General features: G+C 44.9%; 1 protein-coding gene across 4 annotated transcripts in view; it reads right to left on the bottom strand.

Moving 5' to 3' along the window:
* The window catches only part of LOC119433727 (KICSTOR complex protein SZT2), a 235,877-nt gene that overhangs the window by 104,074 nt on the left and 109,072 nt on the right, over nt 1-22,731 (bottom strand). For all 4 annotated transcript variants that reach the window (XR_007464166.1, XM_049658168.1, XM_049658169.1 and 1 more), the window contains 8 exons: nt 21,552-21,851; nt 20,184-20,361; nt 18,151-18,289; nt 13,369-13,671; nt 12,706-12,910; nt 7,515-7,596; nt 6,567-6,788; nt 3,489-3,620 (listed from right to left, as the gene is read on the bottom strand). Coding sequence is in view for 3 of the 4 variants with exons in the window: in XM_049658168.1 (XP_049514125.1) it covers nt 3,489-3,620; nt 6,567-6,788; nt 7,515-7,596; nt 12,706-12,910; nt 13,369-13,671; nt 18,151-18,289; nt 20,184-20,361; nt 21,552-21,851 (1,561 nt within the window). In the remaining variant the exon portion in view is untranslated. The remainder of the gene's footprint in view (nt 1-3,488; nt 3,621-6,566; nt 6,789-7,514; nt 7,597-12,705; nt 12,911-13,368; nt 13,672-18,150; nt 18,290-20,183; nt 20,362-21,551; nt 21,852-22,731) is intronic.

Raw genomic sequence — 22,731 nt, 5'->3', positions numbered from 1 at the left:
AGATCTCTCGGATGATGAATGCGCGGAGCAAGACCTGGTGCATACGATGCCCGTGAGGGCGATTTCTCATTTTCTGTGTTTTGCACTGAGCAACAGCTGGTTAGAGTACCTCAGGAACGCAAGCGCTGAGAAGCTCCTATAGAGGAACACCATGGACATGATGGCGTTCCAAACAGATATTGCGAACAGCCTGATCACTTGCAACAGAAATACTCCAAAAAGAGTGCAGTAAGCCAAGCAATGACAGCTCTAAGCCCATTGTCAAGCAGGCCACACTGCAGTCACTTCCGACTTCTGCGATTAGGTATGACAGGTACGATTACTGGCCGGAGCACGTGCGCACACCAAATGCACAGCGTTGCCGCCGTAAGGGATGCGCAGCGAAGAGCCAAATTTGCTGCCGAAAATGCCACGTGTTTTCGTGCCTGTCGGCTCAGAATGATTGCTTTTATCTTACCGCACAAAGCAGATTGCAAATGTTTGGATAATCAAGGAAGAATCACAGGAGAAATGTTTCGCCCCACTTACCTAGCTAAGCAAACTAGAAAGTACAATGCAACTTTTCCGTGTTAAGGCGCCCTGTCCACAGATGTGGACAGCACAGAAAACCACGTAAAAATATAACTTATGCTTCCATCTTTTAATGACTCTTTTATTGAAGCATGGAGAGCCAAAAATGATGTCAAGATAATTTTTTTCATTGCCAGATTTAATTCGCACCAGAAGGTCGGCCCCTGGTTTTGAATGAAAACTAAAAAGAAAAAAATTCTTTAATGTAGTTAACTACAGAACACACCTTATTCAATCAATACGTTCATGCATCATCAAAGATCAAAATTGCATGTTAATTGTTTGGATTCTCGTTCGGCAATAGCCGCTGGTCATGTATGACATTCCACAGCACATCATTGGTGATCTCCAAGGCATTTGTTATGCAAGACCAGACATCAGGCCAATAAGCAGAGCGCGCACTGAGCACTCTGGATACCCGCTGGCGATCACTGCAGCTAACTGTAGGCATCCTCGCATGACTGCCAGACATTCACCCGTTTTTATGGTCTAGCTCACGTTGATAGCAGCTTCAGGTTTTTCACGTGTTTGCAGACTGCGGTGGCTGACGAGACCTCTCTTCCAAGCCGCCAATTTGTTCCGGTGAGTAGCCACATACGCGCTCGATGCTTGTAAATAAATTCCACCACAATGTCTTCAGTTCAGCATGAACAGCGTAGCGGTCGCAACGAAAGTTTTCAGTGGTAGTCAACATTTGCACCCACCGTGGTTGCACTGCTTCACTTTAAATTTGCGGAAATCCAACAGTGTGGTGCCACTATCATGCTCTTATTCACTTATACGTATTCTATTGCATCATTTTTTAATGCAGCATTAAAATCGAGCCGAAACCTGCTAATTTTGTGCCCCAAGACAGCAGTAACGAATGTTTGCATTTCATTTGCAAGGTTCGCAAGTCCACAATGGCAACAACAAAATGGGGACACTTTCTCTGTTTCTTTTTTTTTTTCCTTGTCCCATACTGGCGAGATGACAACTGAAATTGTGCTAAAGACCTCTATACAAAACGAACAGACATTTGTCCACTTTCTTTCTTGAAAACAAAAGAAAGAAAAAGAAGGCAAACTATATTCCGGTTTTTACCGTGTGTTCATTTTATCGATGTTCGACTGAATCATAGTTGCATGACTATAATGCGACCTTAAATATGATGTGGGAACGTACCTTCGATCAATCAAAGAATTTTTAAAATTATGTTAAGCTTATAATGCCAACTGTGCTAACAATGCCAATTTAAAATTCACAAAACAAGTGCAGGTGAGGGCTTGCATGACATACTATCCTTCCTTTTTGTTGCATTTTTATTTTTTCGCAGACCCACCTTTGCACGCATGCGTGCAGATTGTCTCCAAGAAGACAAGTTGGTTTTTCTGCAAAACTCAATTCACCTCACGATAGCGCTTCGTGCAGAACATCAGGTAAGCACATCCCCATCTCTCAATTTTACGTAGTTTTACACACAGCTTCAACAAGGCTGGACGCTCGAGAAAGCTGCATGGTTGCATCCCTTCGGGTGCACTTCAATAAGAGTGCAAATGGAACAAGGACAGAAGAAATATAGCTTCAAGCAACGCGAAGGGAAGAGGACATGAAGAAGAAACAACCACTACAGCACAAGCACTGACTGCCAACTGAAGTTTTAGTCGAGATGCACCAGCCATTTATAAACTGTCGAGAGCACAACAAGAATCTCAGGATCAACAGGCATCCGTACAGGGGCACTACCAAGTGCCCAAATGTTTATCCAGAAAAATAATTTCTAACTTTGATAGGAAGTGATGCCGTGCTAACATACTTATCTTCTGCTTCGCCTGTCAATCCTGGTGGCTCTTGTTGTGCTTTCTCGACAGTTTATAAATGACTGGTGCTTCTAGAATAAAACTTCAGTTGGCAGTCAGCGCTCATCCTGTCGTGGTAGTTTTCTTGTTCATGTCGTCGTCCCTTCGCGCTGCTTCAAGGTATATATTCAAGATGAACCGGTTCACCATAATCAAGTCATTGCTACGACAGAAGGAACGGATGATGACACATGACCATGTGTCATCATGTGTCACCTTCCGTCCCTGTCTCATTCATGCTCTTATATCTATGACACCTTATCAGCTCGTGCATTAGACACTCTTCTACATGACATAGCCCTCCGATGCTCACTTTGATGCTAACTGCTCCACAAACTGTTTATACGCTTTTCATCCTGCTCCTTTGGGTGCCATCAAGTTTGATCACGTGGTGACACTTCCATTGCTTGCTTCAGCCTGCCTTCACAGCCTCCACTGCCCCTGTCCACAATGGCAGCGGTGATACCAGTGCGAAGCATCAAACCGCTGTTTCGGCAGCTGTCATCAACAATGACGGAGTGAACTGCACAATGCTTTGGCCAAAGCTTCAGAAGCGTTTCTTAATGGGGTGCGCAGATAGCATACTGTTGGATGTACATGGCTGCTTGGTCTACAAGCTTTGCACATGTGCAGGTTCTTGAAAACTTTGTTTTTGTTAAAGTGCAATGTCGCTTATAGAGCAGATATTCACAACTCCAGCGACTTACATTACAAGCGGTCTAATTCAGCTATCTCCTGAAATGCATATGAGAAAAATAATGTAAAGTTTTCCCTGGTAGTTTTGGAATTGAGATTTTGATACGTCCAGTGCAATAACTTTTCGAGATAAGGGGTGAAGAACACATCGTGTTTACATCATGGAGGAAGAATTTTTTTACTTAGCGGTTATTTTGAAATATCAGAGTTTGAGTTAACGAGGGTCTACTGTAGCTTTATCACGGGGCACCAAATGGTCCAAAGTTATACAATCTTGCTGCACCGACAATGCAATTAAAATATTTTTCTGCGGGTCAAAGTATTCAATCCTTAAGATGGCAGCAATTGAAGGCTCTTAATCTCAAGGAAGGGTACATGACTCACCCCAAGGGGAGGCACGAGCGACCCAAAGGGCCTCCGCACCACCTTGGAATCCTTGTCGTCAAGGACAACGCAGTAGTGATCCTTGTCCACCTGCTCCAGCTGGTAGCCTGGCAGTGTCAGGTGCTTGAACTCCTGCACGAGAAGCATAGCGAAGAGACAATTGGCATGGCCAAGGTTTGATGGGGCAAGGCAGCCAATCCATCTTCCAGTCTCGGAGAAAAAAAAATTCCTCAAGCGAGCAAACGATGACACAAGTCTTCTTTTTACCCTTAAATGCAAGTCGTAGGCATTAGCACAGCGGCGTGATACCTAAACTATAGCTCAATGAACTAGAACAAGTTAACTCTTTAACTACCAATCACAAGCTGTACTTGTCCAAGCTGTCTGTACTACCAGCATCGCCAAAGACAAACCGCACTCGTCAACTTAGTTGTCACCATGCCTTTGAGAATCAGCACTTGAACACATCCTTCAGAAATGATTTCAATTCCCTTCGTTATCATCTCTGCAGACAATTGCGTTTGAAGCTTACATATGTGATGAGGGAAAGTGCCTTTTAACACGACAGCGTTAAGGGCTCTGTGACGCAGAAAATCTGGCGTCGGCCTAAGCGCCGGCATCGTTGGTGGAAATAATCATGCCGAACTACATCACCCCGAAACACCTCAAGCGGGCAGGCCCTTCACATGGTGCAAGGCGTTAGTGAACATGAATTGAATTTCTCAAAGCAAAATTCGTCTCAAAAATTGTAAACTATGACTTAACCACAACCTACAGACATGATAGCGTCAGACTGTAATTTGGATATACGAGAAAAAAAGCCTGATAAGCAGCCAGGGATCTTTGAATGCTATCACGTTCCACTCTTAAAGGCGAAGCTTAAGCGTCCTCCAAATTTTTTATGCGATTAGCAATTTTTGGGAATGTTACTCACTTTGTGGTACGCTTGTATCTAACCTCTTTCATGCCACAACTTAGTTCACTGGGTATATGCAACTAGGTATGTGACCATTCTTGGTCTATCCCCCAGAATGGGTATGTGCCACACTCTTTTGAAAAAAAAAAAAATTCATTAAAAATTTTCTGGTGCTGGGCAGAATTGAATCCGCGTCACATAGGTTCCTCAAGCACAGCAGCCGGATGCTTCAGAGTGCTGCACGCAAATGCACGCGGGCAGCGAGAGAACCATTCTCAGCGTTAGCTGCAACATTGGGCCACACATCTCGGAGGCAATGCGGTGACTTCACGGTGGTGCCACTAGATGGCACAGCATGTCCAGAGGGAAGGGCGAGAGAGGAACCCGGCTGCTGTACAAGCCAAATACATGACGTGTTTCGGCAGGAATACGGTGTCGCTACACTGCTTCAAATGCTAATCGCATTAACGTCGACATTCATCGTGAGATGCGTTCTGCCAGAAGTCTTTTTAGGCTAGATGTCTCATTCATATTTTTGGGTCACTATAAGTGATAAACCGGAAATACAGTAGAACCTCGTCGATACGATCCTGTTTCGTACAATTTTCCGGTGCCAACGTTTCCAACCGAGAATGCAAAGAACGACCCAATACAGTTACGTGCCTTTTATGCCAGTTAATTATGTTCCCGGAAAACACTATCTTTTCGCACCAACGTTCTGTACATCGCTAAACTGCGATCATATGATAAGTTTTCCTTCATGTGGTTAAGAAAAGGGGCGAGGTGCGTGCGATCGAGAACAACCACTCGCCAGAGCAGCTTCACCACAGTATACTTACCGTGTGTGACGTAAAAACACCTATGCACAACAGCAATCTCCTCGCGGGTCGTGGAACACTGCATTCACAGATATTGCGACCAATCCTATCGCGATAAGCATCTTCATTTATCTGTTTGAATGTGTGTGTGGTGTAGTGCTGTTTGAAGCGTACAGAACACATTTAATATGCGATAACCCAAATGCACCGCCACTCCCTGCTGCAGGCGGCGTGTAGTGCGTAATGTTTCCCTCTAACGGCATCGTCTTCCACCGTTGCGCATCAGCTCGATTTTGTTTTGGCTTCCCTTTGCCATCTTAAAACACTACGCAATAGGAAAACACTTGCGTAGGCATATTGTGTGGCAACGATTCTCGCCAAGCGGACAAGTCAAAACTTCCTGCCGAAATGCCCCGCCCGATGAAGCTGCTTGCCCAGACCTAATCTGAGGGGCGCAAATGTAAGCTTGCTGAAGCCGCAAAAACGACAACTCGAACCTTGGGCCGTTCAGGCCACACCAGCTCGACGTGCATCGACGTCTTGTGCTGCAACAATTTGCACAATGCTTCGCGCTACATAGATGTCAACTCTAATTGAGGCTGCCAAATTTTTGAGTGACTTCAAATCAAACGTCTTCCTGATTAGTATGTCTTTTTTAGCGTATTTTTCAAAAATGTTCGAAAAAGGTTCTGCTGCATAACATATTTTTGAAATCTGGGTGCACTGCAAGATCATTTGCAGGAAATAAATAATAGTGAGGAATCTTGTACGCTTTTTTACAAAATAACTTTGGGGTTAAAGAGTTAAGATTCTATTGAAAAGTTTTCTCAGCATCTCATTCGTACATGTAGGGCGACAGACTGCAAATTCGAAAAAAATGTGTCTTTTTGTAATGAAACACTGCCAAGCTCCAGAGGTGCTTGAAACCATCCGTGGGTTCCAACAACAACAAAACAATATTTCTTGCTGTGTTGCCACCTCTTAAATTCCACCAAAACTGATTTCTCGCTTTGCTCCGCAATGGCTTCCAACATGGCGGCCTAGGAGTGCTATTCACACTGCACATTATGTACTGCTGTGTGCTCAGGCCCGCACTTGTGCGGTTCAGATTTGGCATTGCCATGCGCCGCTTCAGGTTGCGGGCATCCTGAAAACCGACTTCCATCTCGTTCCTAATCTTTCAGTGTTACCACGAGATGATTTCGCGTGATTCTTAGGCATGTCTACGAATCATGCTGTTTAATGTGGGCATATTAAAAAAAGAAAGAAAGAAAGAAAAGAGAAGAGGTGCACACGCATTTATCTTGCACAAGCAGAAGGTGACAACCTGGCAACACCACTGACCTGCAGAAACTTTCCAAAACTCTGCTCAGGCCCAAAGACAAATTGCAGTGGCACCTTCTGCACCTGGCACCCAGGCGCGCCGGTAGTGGCATGCAAACGTGTGGTGGTGCGCGCCTCCGCAGTGCTGCGAACGTGTTCTGCGACCATGTGCAACGCCTCCGCTGTCAGCGGGAAGCTGTTGAGGGCAGCCGAGGCCATCTCGTCCTTCAGCATCCACTTCAGCTGCACAATGAAGAAGCGGCAACGGAAAGTGCAAACACAGCCAGTACAACCTCCTAAGACCCTAATTTCTTGCTTGAATGCCTACTGTTAGGTGCCAGAAGCAGCACCTCCATGTACGTGGACAAAGCAAGCATTTCCCAATGTTTTACATGGTAAATACTGCTTTTCGTTGCATAAAAAACTGAGATGAAGATGCTGCACAGCGTGCCGAGTTACCATGTTTGACTCTGCATCCTGGTTTTCTTGCAATTTCACCGTTTTTAAACGCACGTCATGGTTCATTTTTGTTGTCTGCGATGACGCAGCAGTTAATGCTGTCAAATTGGTGTCAATTTTCTTTGAAGGTGGTGACCAGAATGTGACTGAACCACTTCCATACAGTTCCGCATGCCTCTGACACCATATCTGGATAAGATATGTTACGTAATCTCTGCCTGGTAAATTTGGAGAAGGACAGAATGCAATGTCTGACAGGAGAGACAGGAGTCTCCGGAGGATAAGCGGTGGAGCAAGACATTTCTAGGATTCCCATCTGAGCCAGTGTGGGTAATCGATGATGTAAAGTCATGCATGACGAAAAGGAGAGGAGTGCTTTCCTGCAGTGCGTGGCAGACGGCACTGAGGAGACGTGGGTCGACGCATGCAGCATGGCATGACCGGCGTTTTGCTCTAACCATCATTTTGTCAAAATGACACCTTAAAAGCTCAGTGTCAATGGTGGCTCACCTTTTCAATGCACCTGCTGATGACTTCGTTTTGGAATTCGGGCAAGTGGTGAAGTGGGTCCCTCGCAGCCTCCAGCTGATAGCTGAAGAACAATAGCAGTGTGTATTCTGTAGTCAATGTTTGCCAACTTTCTCATCTCACCGTCAAAGTACATTTGACTGCATACTTTATGGTTTGATCAGATAGCAATGGGAAGATACCAGGGGTCTGGCCTTTTTTTGGTGCAAGTACAGAAGTACGTTTACCATTTCTTTATGACAAACCAATCACAATGAAGTTTTTTCAGTCAGTCTATGGAACCATCATGCAGCTGATTCTATTTAGGACAAACCCAAGGGGACTTCAGAAATGATTCAAGTTCAGGTTGAAACAAGCAAAACCAATCCACAATAAACTCTTGTGCCCACACTGCTCTGTTGATTAGAGGAATTTGTCTTAAGGGGGGAACATGGGTCTTGGAAACAAAAAGATTATAAAAAGATCTATTTGTCATCTCTGTTATTTTTATATCTACGTATCTACATGGCTAATGGCATCAAGTGTTAACAAGTGTAAGGCTATGCATGTATCTAGGACACCTAACTTCTCTCAAGTGTACTATTTAAATAACCTTCCTTTAGAGCAGGTAAACTCGTTCAAGTAGTTAGGAATTCATATCACATTCAACCTTGCCTGGGCAACCCACATTAATAATATAGTGAACAATGCTAACCGCGCTCTTGGTTATTTAAGACGAAACTTTCTTAAGGCTGAAGACTCTTTGAAATTGTTGCTTTATAAAACATTAATACGCCCAAAATTAGAATTCGCTACATCAGCCTCGGACTCTAACAATCTAAACTTAATTACCACATTACAGTTAGCTCAGAATAATGCAGCTTGTTTTATTCTTTCGATTTATAACCGAACTGCCAGCGTAACAGCCATGAAAACTAGCCTTTCTCTTCCATCTCTTGAAGCTCGACGTTAAGTTTCCCGTTTATCATTATTTCACAAAATTTTTCACCCCACAACACTGCATGATGTATTCATTCATACTCCACAGCACGTACCCTGCCGCATCGATCATTCTTACAAGGTTGATGTCCCTTCTTGCAGCACAAATACATTTTCTCAGTCATTCGTACCTTGGACGTCACTAGAGTGGAACCACCTTCCCGAAAATATGGTATCCATCAGTAATAATTCCTTGTTTCGTGATGCCTTAAACAATATTACTTACTAGAACGCAGTTTCATGTACTTGTATATCTTGGTATTTCTTGTGTACTAGCTTGTTTTTAATTTTTTTTCTCTCTACTCATTGTACTTCTACCAAATTATTTGTCAAAGTATATTTCTTATGTTGTATTTTTTTTCTCGTGTAATACTGTTGAAATCACCTGTAACCCACTCCCCTCTGTAAAGCTTTGACAGGCCTTGAGGGTGTAATAAATGAAATACAACCGCACAGCCCTGCTGGCAGGAACCTAGCTTGAAACGACATGTTGTTGAGGAAAAAAACACTATACTTATGCTTCAAAATTCTCAGTTGTGCCCGTGAAAGTTCTGAAAATGACCCATTTTGTGCCATTTGCCATTCCAAAACCCCTTATCAGGGCAAGGTCACCTTGGTGTCATTTGAAAGAGCATCTCCCAGTTTGCTTTCCTGTCAAAAACGATCCTTCAATGCTGCTTCAAAAGAAAGCTACCTGGTTCTGTAGCTTGATACGTATATTCGACTCATTAGTTGTATTTTTTTTGCATTTTTCTTTCATAAAATATTTTGGAAGTCACAAATTTTGGGAGTGGCACTGTCTCTCTGCTGCACATCAATTCTGCTAACTTTTTTCCTTTTTTCACCTGAGCTAGAGACTCACTATCATATAGCCTTTTGGGGCATGCCAACCTTTTGAAATCTTGTAAAATCCCCAACAAAAATCCACACCTGCGATGTTGCAACTTTAGAATTTCATAACTTCACCTAAAATATAGATACAAACGTTAAAAATTTTAAATACTAAGTAGCACTCTTTGGATATTCAGAAACATACCTGCTCAATTTGAACTCACTTGCTGCAGTGTATTTTTTGCAACTCCCCTGCCAAGTATATCATTCAAATTATTATTATTATTATTGCTTTTACTTTTTGTAGGCTTAGCTTCAAAAATAGCTAACTGCATATTTACAATCAATCCTGGATACAGTGTAGACCGCTTATAACGTAAGTCGCCGGAGTCGCGAATATCCGCACTATAAGCAGTACCGCACTATAAAAAAAACTATTTTATTGCAATAATGGACACTCCAGGCGCATTTCTGCTGTCACAGTCACCGTGCTCTAGGTTCCATATTCGCTTACTAAATAAATTAACAAGCACGGTGTCACGCGCGCACAAGCAAACATGAACACATCTCGCTCGTTGACCACGGAAGCGAACTGTCAAAACACTCCAGTGACGAACCGCGGCAAGCGAATTGACCTTCGTGCTATCATGCCTCTCGCTTCAACGCGACCTATAAGCGGCGAAAACATGGCGCGCGGCGGACTTTCCCCGTCGCAGAATGCTTTCAAGATAGGGCCAAGGCGATCGTATCGCCGAAGTGGATCGTCGCAGATTACATCCTACTTTGGTCCACTGAAACCGTTCCGCATTGCTTTGCTGGCGAAAATGCTCTCCTTCTGTTTGCGCCACTCCCAAATGCAAGTTTCGGATTCTCCAAACGCCCGTGATGCGGCCCGATTTCCGTCTGTCTCCGTACACATGATCACTTTCCTTTTAAATGCGGCATCATGATGAACTCAGTACTTCATGCTGATAGAGCAGACGCAGAGAAGGTAAAAACAGACGGTAGACGATTGCCTAAGCATGTGTACTGCAGCACATGGAGGAAGCTACGGTAGCTAGGCTCGACACGCATGCGAGGCGGACCATTTTGAAATGCCGACGGCTATATGGTAACGCAGATTTAGGGTTGTACTCGATTCTAACGCGCACGCAATTTTTGGACCTCTTTTATCGGAAAAAAAGTGCGTGTTCGAGTAAATACGGTATTTGTGGCTTGAGGGGAGCGTTTGCCATCTAGGTTGACTGCCGAACTTCCAAGCAGCCGCACTGTAACCGGTATTTCGTGTCCCGTAACTGCACTATAACCGATACGCGTATAGATAGAGTGCTATGGGAAAATTAACGGGAGTCTTAGTCTTAAAAGATCGTATTATATCCGGTCCTGCACTATAAGCGGTTACGTTATAAGTGGTCTATACTGTATATCGAACTCGAAGGGGATTGCAAAATAGTTCCGATATATTGATAATTTGAGATGTAAGATATACCTACATCTGAAGCTTATCTGAGATCTCTGCAAATCTCGCAACAGTTTCCAAAGACCATAAAAAGCAGGAACTTGCCAATTCCCTTCTCCAAGGCCATGTTGAACGCTAAACCTAAAAGCCTGCGTCGCCCAGACACGAGACCGCGGCGCACTGCACGCGTGTTGGAGTGCTTTTGTGCGTTTTTATTCAAGATAAGGCAGAAACTGATGCACCGCAGAAACAAACTAGCCTGTATGAATATGCACTGTGCTGCCATCAGTACACTTGTATTACGAATCGCGTATGAACGTGCCCAGCCGCATGTCCGTTACCAATACGCCATTTAAACGACCGATCGTCATACGCAGGCAATGAGCCACACGGACTTCAGAACCAACTTCCGGTTGGAACCAGTCATCCTCACTTCTCGACCACCCTAAAAAAGTCCACACGTGTCTTCTTGAGTGCCGCTTAGCACTCCAACGCATTGCAGCTGTTACGTCCCTTCCCCTTCGGACTCTATGTCAGTGACTGCCAACACTACACACACCACTGTTAGTTTTGAAAGTACGGCTTTCAGCTTGCAGAAAATCCCATTCCTATGCCACTCACATGTAACCATGTGAGCACGAATGAAACACGTTCAGTGTGGATCCGCGAATGGCACAGAGACGAGTCTTGCATGCCATTGCCACATTAGCAGGAGGCCGGGTCTTTCCGCAAAGTACAGATGTGGCGTGCGGTGGTTTTGTTAAATTCAAAATGCAATGTAAAGATTGGTCCAAGTGAAGGTTAGGGTCGCATTCATTTTGGCAGCTCACGGGATCCTAAAATGCCATTCGCCCCTTTGTCTACAGGAAAACAAACCCAGCGGCGTAACATCTCCAGTTCGGCATACCATGCCCAGAGCCGCTCGGACTAAAGATTGGACGTCATCCATGATTTCTTGTGGAATATGTATGGAACCAGGTGGCCATTTGCATTCTTTAAGCAGAGTGACACTCTGATCTTGCCAATAACAAACGACCGCAGTTTGCACGAGCCATCCATTTCCTCAATGGCATGAACTACCCACTGGATTTAATCTCTTGTTTAACAGCATCTTCCAAAACAGTGCAGTTTAAAATTTTGTCGGCATAAAATATTTTTGACGGTGTGAAAAGTGATAGTGTCTTTGTTAGGAGAAGTGCACTTGCAGAGGCGCGGTGTGGCTCAGCGTTCAATATATAGAAAGTGGCAGTGCACATGAGTTCGATGTATGAGCAGTGCATCACTATACTTTGGCATGGGATTTTCAAGGGGATTTTACATCTGTTCGATAGATACAATAATTCAATATATCCGAGTTTGATATATCCGGGATTGACTGTATACTGTATATGAATTCCTACGAAATGTGCTGCATTTGCACAGATAGCCATGCATGCAAGCATAAATGTCTCTGAGCATGTGCAGTGCAGGTCATTCCCATTAAATGTGGGGAGGATGCTATACATTATGTTTACACAAGTCATACATACAAGAAAATCAAGTCTAAAGCCCATAGTGAGAAATTCTGCCTAGTAATGTGGCTTCATGGCAAAGCACGCTGCATAAATGTGCACAGAGCAGTGCAAAGAGCAATCAACATTTCTTTTATGTACCTAACATTTCGCCACATGGCACATAACACAAGAGGCTGCCAGAAGTAGATAGCTGCCCCACAGCTTCCAGTGCACATTACATGCAACATCTGCCAAATATTATCACTTATCAGTTGCTCTGATCATGTTACCACACTTTTAGAAGAGCCATGGTTTGCCAAATTGCAAAAGTAAGATTTAGCACTGACACGACTGTACGTGTTATCTAGCACAGCAGACATACATGACCAACAGCCCGGATTCCGATGCTTACCCAATGGAGGCGATGCTTTCAGCATCGTCATCTTGGCGCTGTCGTTCTGAATCAAACATGATGGATGATGATGACAGGCGTGCATCACCAGGTGATAGCTTCTCAACGTCCGGGGGCAATGTCAGGCAGAGAAAGTCAAGTCGGATTTTGATGCTTTCAAGGTCCACCTCGGGCTGGGACTCGTCAAGACAGCTGATCACTTCCCCTGGACGCGAAAGAATGAGAGGAGACGTCAACCTCAAGTTCCCATCCCAAATCAAGTTCAAATCATCCCCTTTGGCAGCATTCACATCGACGACTGACAGAGGTCGTGCGTCTGACCTGCAGTTGGCAACCAAAGAGTTACTCACAGCTCCGTCACATCATTATGAGATTGTTATGAGGCAGCGCTAGTCCTTGTCAAAAGTAGTCAGTGCACTTGAATAAGTCCGTTCAGCAATTCCTCTGATGCATTCTTTGAGAAACACCCTCTCATTTTAAAGCACTATGAAAGCTACAAATACTGGATCACGAAACTATAGCTCAGGAATCAGTGGAAAATGCGACCGAAACATAGCGACTACAGCAGTGTGAGGGAGGTACTGCCCTCTACTCAGCAGAGTCGAGGAACGGGCTGAAGCTGAGACTCACTTGTGAATTGAGAAAGCAACACTTTTCACTCACCAAGGCAGGTCGGCAGCGAGGTCAGCGAGCATGACCCACAGCCCGATTTGGTTGTCACCAAGCACGTCAGGTGGGCGAACAGGGGTGGAACCATGGGCTCTGCCTCTCGAATGGTCTCCATCACTTCCTCCTCGTCTTCTTCGTCCTCGTCACCAGAATCATCCTCGCCCGGCGAAGGGGGTGATCGTGCCGACCCGGCACACGACTCGATGCTCGTGATCTCAGTTGCAGCAGCGTTCCCCACCTTAGAAAGTGCTGCAGCTGCTCCCTTCTCATCACCTGATTGGCCAGTGTCAGGGGCAGCTGCAATGATAAGCCACCAGCAGCGGTTAAGTTCTGCTCAGGAGTAAGAAGGCACACTGTCATCATCTTCATCAACAGTTATGTTGTGCCAACTAAGTGACAACTGGAAACACTACTAGCGAGGCACACAATGTATGGTCAGTACAAACAAGCACGCAGCCCGATGTGCTCAGCGGGCAGATCTAGGATAGTTTCACTGTACCAGTTCTGCGGCCTCTGTGTGGTGCTTGCGCATTGTGAGTATGCATGCTCCAATGCTGCATGCGCAAGAAGGGATTAGTGTGCGTGCAATCCAGTGCATGTCTTAGGTGCTCCTTGCACTAAGTGCTCTGGGGCAGCATTGTCATGAACCAATTTCCTAAGGTTTCACATGTGTAGCCCTGGATGCTCGCAATAGGATTACTGACAGTGCTAAGCTTGCTCTCTTAACACAGTTCCAGGAAAGCTGTCACCTGTAGACTGCCGATGCATCCACTGCTAGTCCCACAAAATCTCGTGAAAGTTATTGTATCCTCCAAAATTGCAGCAGCAATTTAGCAGTGAATGAGAGAGAAATCCATTAGCATTACAAATCACCTCTTTGAGGTTCCGGATTCATGATTTAAGTCGCGTTCACCACCTTACCAAGTGTTGCTTAGGGACTCACTTGACACACGCCCTGCCTCTTCGAGGAGTGAAGTGCAACTGACGGTGGTCTGGAGCAAACCACTGTCTAACTCGATCTAACGAAACCCGATTTTATGAAGTTCCTGATCTAACAAAGAAATTTCCACTTCCCTGGCAGGTACCCATAGGGTTCAATGTTGTCATCAGCCCACATTGACAATACTAATGGCCACCAAACCCGATCTAACGAAGTTTTTCCTGAAATAAATGAGTAAAAAAAAAGCGGTGATTTCTTTCTCATTTTGACAAACAGGTTTTTCTTCGAGTGTGCGCTATAACGCTAATGCTTTAACACTTCTATGCGACCTAGTTCTGGCCTTGGCTTCATTTTGACGAGGCTGCACGCCAAGTCCATGCACGGAACGGACTTGGCAGTCGGTAGCGCTCTTACGCACCAGATGGCGCTAGGTGCAGCGGCGGTGGGAATAATTCGAGCGTGGTTATCACTTCGTTAAGTCGAGTTTCAACTGTATGTATATATACGCAATAAACTTTCGCTCTAATAAAACACCATTTCTCAAAAGGCTCGTATTCATAAAACACGACCAAATCTTTTGCGACCGCTTATTCTAATTGTGAGCCCTCGGGACACTAATATGGTATCCGGCAGGATATATATATACATACACATACACACCTACATGCTCTTCTAAGTTCTCCATTCCCTCTCTACGTCTACCATGTGACAAACTCCCCCCCCCCCACACACACAGGCACGTGTGCACGCATGCGCACACACAATCTTTTTTTCCACTGGGAGGCTCCTAATCCTAACGCATAAAAACTGGACAACTGAGACGTCATGCACAAGAGCATGACGCTAGGATTGATAAGTGCCGAGCAAGCATGGCTCTGTGTGTTTCTTGTCAATCTGTTCTGGGCTCACAGGCCCTTCTGAGGTGCAGGCTCAGTCCCTCCGACTGGAGGTGATATCAAACCTTGGTTGTTCTGCACGGTCTCAGTGTCTTTAATGGCCACGGCTGAATCAGGGAGCACGTGCATGTTTCTAGAAGCTGTATGTGAAATTTCACAGCCAAAGATCTTGCGTATGTCATTAGAAGCAGGCTTGAAAAGCAAGGCATGAATGCACATGATGCTACCCTCAAGAGGAGACAGAACTGGCAAAGGTGATAGCAGACAATTCAGCGCTTGTGCTGTGTCGCATGCATTTGCCGTGCTGATAGTGCTAACAGGAATTCTATCCTCTCTTCTTCAATTCTTTCTATCTAACCTCAGCATGTGTGGCAGTCCTTGCATTAGCAACCACCATAGCTGTGTCAAATTTGATAGCTAAAAAAAAAAAAACCTTCCTAAGATATTCCTATGAAATGTCAGCCCCAAGCAAACATTCTTAATTTCCACTCTATAAACATTTCTCACTAGCCTCTCTATCCTAAATGGCTGCTCTGATGCTATGGTCACAGCAATAAAAGAATAAATATAGAGAAATCCGTGAGCAATCAAGCTGATTGCATCAGGCAGAAATGTGGCACAATCTAAGTAGATACAAAATCTAAGTAGATACACAATCTAAGTAGATACAAGTGTTCCTACATTCCACCCCAATTCAAATGTGGCAGCAGCGACTGGGAATCAAAACCGCGACCTTGTACTCAGAGGCAGAATGCCATAGCCTTTGAACTACCGCCACGAATCATGCAAAAGACACCGTGATAGCAGTGCTTAAGTCACTGTAGGGCCCCGATACTGATCTATGCAGCCATGCACAGAGCTACATGACCATCATGTTATCCACTCGTCCATGCGCTTCACTGCAGCCTGCCACTGTGTGTGTATTTCAACCTCTTCAGCAGACAAAAAAATAAGATGGGGCATCACGTTACTCTGAATGAAGCAGAGCAAATGCGTTGCACATGATGCGACCACCTGCAGCCAGTGCCAAAACAGGGAGCAGAGCAGTGGAGAGACCCCCATCCCCCCATTATTATGTGTCTGTCAGAAAAGAGCTGGGGGAAGGTAGCTCTGTGCTTGAAGAGAGAAAGTTGTGCACTATAGAGAAAGGAGGTGAGGCATTATCTGCTAGGCCAAAAGACACGTTTTTAGTGTACAGTCAACGTTCGATTTTTCGGACTACCTAGGAGCCGTGAAAATGTCCGAAGAAATTAATGCACGCCTTTTACTGCCTCCAAGGGCTCAAAACGCCACAGGCATGTCAGAAGTAGCTCTAAAGGCCTACCAGTACACTTATTAGGGGTATTGGTGCTCGTACTGTGATAGGAGATGCATACACGTGTGTATAATTAAGGTAAACGTACCATGTCCCGTGACAATTGCCCCTTCCTTTTTACGGTATGCATCACCGCAATACATCGCGTGTACCGCACCGCATAACACTGCTGTGTGAGGTGAAGCTACACTGATGTAGTGAGGTGAAGGATTACAATGGCAGACTCGGTGCCATTGCTAACACTGGCATTTTGTTTCACTGAAAAACACGGCACAGAACTGCAAGAAGCTTGGTAGCGAACGTCGAAGCAGTTAGGCCTAGCATTGCCGCGGTGGTGGCTATGGCTGCCAGTGTATCTGCGTGTGAGAGCGCCAGTTCAAGGCAGCGAGATAATCAAATTGGCGGTAGTGGTGGCTTCGATTAATCCCACTTCACACCTGCGATCATGCCAAAAAGTCTAGAAAATCGGACGGCGAAGGTGTTTTGCGTCCGAAATTTCAGACATTCTTACACATAGACTCTATGGGGTACGTGGCGGTACCACGAAGGTGTCCGAATTATTGGGCATGTCCGAAAAACCAGGCATCCGGAAAATCGGTAGATGACTGTAAAGGTATGGCCATACTAGGAGCAAAAGCGCACATTGAATGCAGCAGTCTGGATTGCCATGCACGGCAGAAATGCGCATCTGCTGCAAGGATGGGTTCAAGACCCCCCCCCCCCCCTTTTTTTTTTCATGTGCCGCCACATGACTGCCCTGCTGAGAAGAGGCTCACCAGTCTAGCCTCTGCGGCATGGCTCCATTACGCGGTAACTCGGGACACACTTCACACCAAGCGCATTGTCTTAGGCAATTGTTGTCACAGTAAAACAGCGAGTGAAACAAAGAGACAGCAGGCAACAAAGTATGAACAGCACAAATTACTTCTGAATGAACAATCGAGTCATGGGCACTACACCGGTAAATTGCTGCTCACCAGCCAGACTGTGTGCACTGCAACAAATATACACTGTCGCAAAAAAAGCCCTAGAAACCATACGCACTTAAATGACATGGAAATCTCTAGGAGAAAGCAGTCCACAATTACTTCTAGAAACAGCACAGCATGAGCCGGAGTAAAACATTGTAAACAAAAAAAAGTCTGTGTGGCCAGAAAGGGCTATGAATCAATTCTTTCATGCAGGAAACCTTGCGCTTGTATATAAACGACACTGTGTAACACAGCAACGCTTCATAAAGGGCACCGTCTCCTGTATGTGATTGCAACAGACTGTAGATAAAAATATGTTCACGGGTATCTTTTTTTATGAGCTGGATGAAAATGACACTGAAAAGAACAGTGCAGAAGGAGGGAGAATGCGTAACCTTCTGTTCTGCATTACATCTCTCTTATTATGCTGTTATTATTTATTAACTGTGACAAAAAAAAAAAAGGAAGTATGGCTACCAAAGAGCCTGCTATCGGAGCTGCTGTTTACTTCTTTCAAGGCAGAAAAATTAGTTGCTTCCAGTCAGTTTAGCAAACTGCCAGCAACACACACTCAGAAAGCTCTTCCTTCAATGTGCAAAAAGGCATTTAATTTCAAAGGCACAGCATGCATGTTTGTGGACATCCAGCACTTACGCTCAGCGTCCATGGAGAACTCGACATTGTGAGACCGGTCCGTGTCAGTGTCATCCCAGTCGCACAGCGCTCCCTCTTCCTCAGCGTTTGCGTCGGCATTGCGGGGAACACCACCGCTGGCCCCTTCGGTCAGCCCCCACTAGGTGGCAGGCACGACAGTGAGAAAAGGTTGCAATAACTTGCAAGACTGACACCTAAACACTAGACACATATGCAAGCGCACAAAAAAGACACAAGGTGACATGAATGTAAACAGAGCTTGGCTAATCAGTTCTGTGGAAGCCCGCAAGATGGAGGATGCTTCATGAAAGGGGAAAGTTGTCGTCCACCTGAGAGTGTGATAAATCTACAAAGGTACACCTACAGTAGAATCTTGTTGATACAATTCTGCATAATACGTTTTTTGGGATAATACGCGTCTTTGTCTTTTCCCAATAATACGATTTGGTTGGATAATACATTGGATGATGCGATTTTAGGATGATAGACTTTATTTTCCGGTTCCCGTGAAGATCGTATCAACAAGATTCCACAGTATACGAGTTTCTCGAACAGCTTCACAATTAAAAAAAAAATTCTATGACGGTGTCTTCCTTGGCGAGTTACCACCACTTTTCCATATCAGGTATGTCTATAAACAAAACAGGCTATAAACATAGCCTGTTTTGTGGGCCGATTCGGGAGATAGTGCAGTGTAAAAATGTGGCCCGTTCCCCGTGGGTATACGCTGTCTAAAAATGTGGACCAATCCAGAATATAGTGCAGTAAAAAAAGTTTGAATAGTCCGACGCTCCTGCACTCTATTGGATGACACGATAGAGTGCCTTGCACAGTGACTTTGGAAGACATTGCCTTTGATTGATGTCAACTAGAGGTTGAATCGCCTTCCAACTTTCTTTTTTCATGATAAAGTGCATTGCTTATGGCATTGTAGGATGCGGCCACATGTAACAAGTGCACGTCAACACAACACACAAAAAAACAAACTGTACTTCATTTTCATGTGCACCGTTTTTACATTCCCTTGCTACATGTGTCAGCATCCATCAGTGCCATAAGCAGCACGCTTTGCCATGGAGTACAGTTGAACCTTGCAATAACGAAAGGTCGAGCCAACACAATTCCCGCCATAAGAAATATTTTCGTTACCTCCGGCGAATGCCTATAGGACTCAATGCATTTCATATCTCTTGACAGCGAAATGCCACTAAACTGGAATCCCACATTAATGAAATTTGCGGAAATGTTAGCCCCTATTTTATCTATCAGTGCAACGCTAACAGAGTCCAAAGAATGCTCAAATGCATTTTATGACTACAGTCGAACCTCAATATAACGAAGTTGTATTTGCAGTGAAAAACTTCGTTATATTACGAATTTCGTTAAATTGAGGTTCGTTATATCGAGGTTTGAGTGTACTTGAATTGCGTAATATAGTGCCACTGCATGCTTACGTGGCTACCGCCATTTTTGTTTGCACAAACCGCAAGCTGAAGGAATCGACTGCAGTGACAAAAACATGTCGTGGCTGCCATCTTGTTTGTCAATTGCTCATTTCAAATGGCACAGCCGCATGACCAATGACTTGTACTCACATGTGACAAATATTTACATACTATGCATTGTGCATGCACACTCTGTGTTTCTCGGTGTGTGTTAATGGCTCACCAAGGTAGGCTAATAGAACTTTGACAGTAAACTTTCGTTTTTCAGTGCATTCTCTGTCGGTCCTGTCTCATTTCACAACAAAATTCTCATGGAAGCAAATTTTTTTGTTTGCCTTGCTAATTTTGTTATTGGGGGGGTTCAACTGTATTGCTAACTAGCACTGTTTATAGTCGTGTTAGCAAGGCTTTTTTTAACCTAACCCATTCAACTGCAAATGTTTTCATCCAATGGCATTAAATATCCTCGAGTAGTAGCAAACAAGTGACAATGAATGAGAATGCCATTCGATGCAAATGGCATCAAATCTTCCCGTGCGACTATCAGATTCTCCTCTTTACCAACAAAGCCCTTCCAGTAGAACTCACCATGGTTCGTGCATGGCATGGCGGGCAGAAGTAGTAGTAATCTGGGTGCGAAGGAATGCGCTGGAACACCTCCTCAAGCAGCTCCTGGAAGCGCTGCTTAATGCTCAGGTGGAGCTGCTGTACAACGTCGCACGGGTGATGGCGTTTGAGCAGGTTCACCGGGAACAGGCTGCTCACCCTGCCATTGGCAAAGAAGCAAAAGAAGTCGAAACGTCTTCAAGTCATCCACTTATGTGAAACTTGGGGAATCATCGAAAAAGTTGGACATTGATGTGTTCACTGTGCTGTAGGTCACCAGAAGGGCAACGTCATAAACCACTCCAGGCTTGGAGCTCAAAAGCACACCAGTCCTGGTGATGCCATTGTGCCAGTAGATATTGTGGCTTTTTCGCTGTACTTAAGCTAAAGTTAACCTTGAGTTAAATGCTGAGGGCAGCTGCACTGTCGTTTTTACAGCAGATTGGTACTTTCCTTTTCTGAATATTCTACCCTTTCAGGAGGGGGGAGGCGAAGTTGTACGTAACATATTGGTGCAGGCGATCTTTCCAATTCCAATTAAACAGTACCTCCAATTTTCTTATCTTCATCTCTGTGGTCCTTCATCATAAAGGTGGGGACATATTATCATGATAAGGAAAGTTTAAATATATAACAAATATACTTGTTTCCGACAATAGATGCCATTAAGTCCGCCAAAGCACGATCTCTGGCATACCTCGATGTTGCAGCAGTGTAGTGAAGTTCCAATGAAATCGGTCCATTGCCAGAAATTGTAGTCTTCACATATTAATGAAGTCAACAGCATCCCATTTCACGCCACCATAAATGAACCAGTTACAGCAAACTCAGCAGAAACTATGCATTTTGCCAGGCTAACTTTAAACAGGGACAACAGATAAGGAGGAATATGAACACACTTTTCTACCACATCCGTCCAAAGTAATGTCCAGTCCATCCGTCCAAAGTGCCAGTCAGAGTAACCAACATGCACTGACTCCGATTCGAGACATGCAAAAGGGTGGTGATACGAAGGACACGACACCAGAGACACAACGTGCTCGGCCTAGTTGAGTATGCAGGGGCTCAAGAGGCAACAAAGCGTAAAAAAGGACGACGTGCAAAGCGAAACCCCCAACACTTTAATTTTATCTCTGCTTAGTAGGAAAGCTTAACTCTCTCGCATCCCCCGACACTGTCTTCCGTGCACAACTCTTGACATTCCTGACATTCCTTGGCTCCTGACGACTCTTTAGCTCCTGACATTCGGCTTCCCCACATAACACAAACAGGATGGGGAAAGTAGTGCCACTCAACCAAGAAAGCATGCACATTAACACACAATGACCAATGAAGCAGTACAACACTTACCCATCACCCGAAGGGCGACAACTTTCATCTGCACTGGCGGTGGCATCTGCTTCTTCAACGGGCATAACCAAAGCACCTTCACAACTGGCCTCATTGCTGCTAGTGCCGTCCTGTCGAAAAGCCCCAGTGCTCGTGCGGTGGGAGTGCTCCACAGTGGACTTGATGCGGAAGTCGCGAGTGTGGCCGCAGATTGCTTGGATGAATTCCGTGATGTCGAGAGTGAGCGCTGTCTCCTCGCAAGCATCCTCCACAACGGTTGAGACATCTTGCATGTCCACGGGGAGTCCCTCACAAAGGGCTCTGAGAAGTTAGAACAGTCAAGAGCTCAAAGAGAGACCCTGCTTCCACAAGGCATTCCAGCAAAGACTTGCGGACTAATGGTGCTTAAAGGCCCTAACTGCAAAAAAATTTCTCTTAGGCTAAATTCGTTATAAGTGAGTAGTAGGTACCACTAAACCACTCTTGGTAATCTTAGTTTTTTTTTGTTAGCAGCCTTTAAACAGCACCTAAGCAGACGACGCGTGCACCTGCTGGTGTCGCTATGATGTAAATCCCAGATGCCCGCGTGCCACAGGTGCCACGGGTGCCAGGCGCTCAACTAGTTTCTGTTGGCACGCCTAGAGAACCACAAAGACCAATCAGGGCACGCATCTCTCCTGGTGTCTAAATGGTGAGAGGGCTCATTGCAGCACCCTTTGGCAGCTGCGGTATCTACGTAGCTACGCAGCAGTGTGGCCTCCGAGATTGCACGGGCGCGCCATTGCTATCTCGAAGGTCATGGCTAGGAGTCGCACATTAGGTCATGCATCACCTCCAGCCCCCCCGAGCGGTGATGGCACAATTTTTTTCAGCTTCAGCATCAAAAAGAGTTCATTTTGCTAGCTTTTGGTGGAGCTTCCACTGGTATTTTATATTTTGGAATTTGGCTCGGACACTCCTCTATATCTACATTATAACTAGCGTTATTAAAGGGTCCAAAATTTTGTTGCAGCTGGCCTGCTAGCTTCAGAATACCTACCAAGTTGACGTGCCTTGAGCAGTGACTGGCTTCGAATTTATAACTTCAGCCATAATGTAATTAAGAAGTTCATTAGAGAATATCAATGGTTCATAATGAGTACATAGTTTGCATTAAAAAGCTGGCGATGAATACATGTTGCGATGTTTGCTTCTCTTCCCG

This window comes from Dermacentor silvarum, chromosome 11 (assembly GCF_013339745.2).
Source record: "Dermacentor silvarum isolate Dsil-2018 chromosome 11, BIME_Dsil_1.4, whole genome shotgun sequence".
NCBI lineage: Eukaryota > Metazoa > Arthropoda > Arachnida > Ixodida > Ixodidae > Dermacentor > Dermacentor silvarum.
The sequence above is the reverse complement of the archived record's forward strand: the minus strand, read 5'-3'. Positions and strand labels throughout refer to the sequence as shown.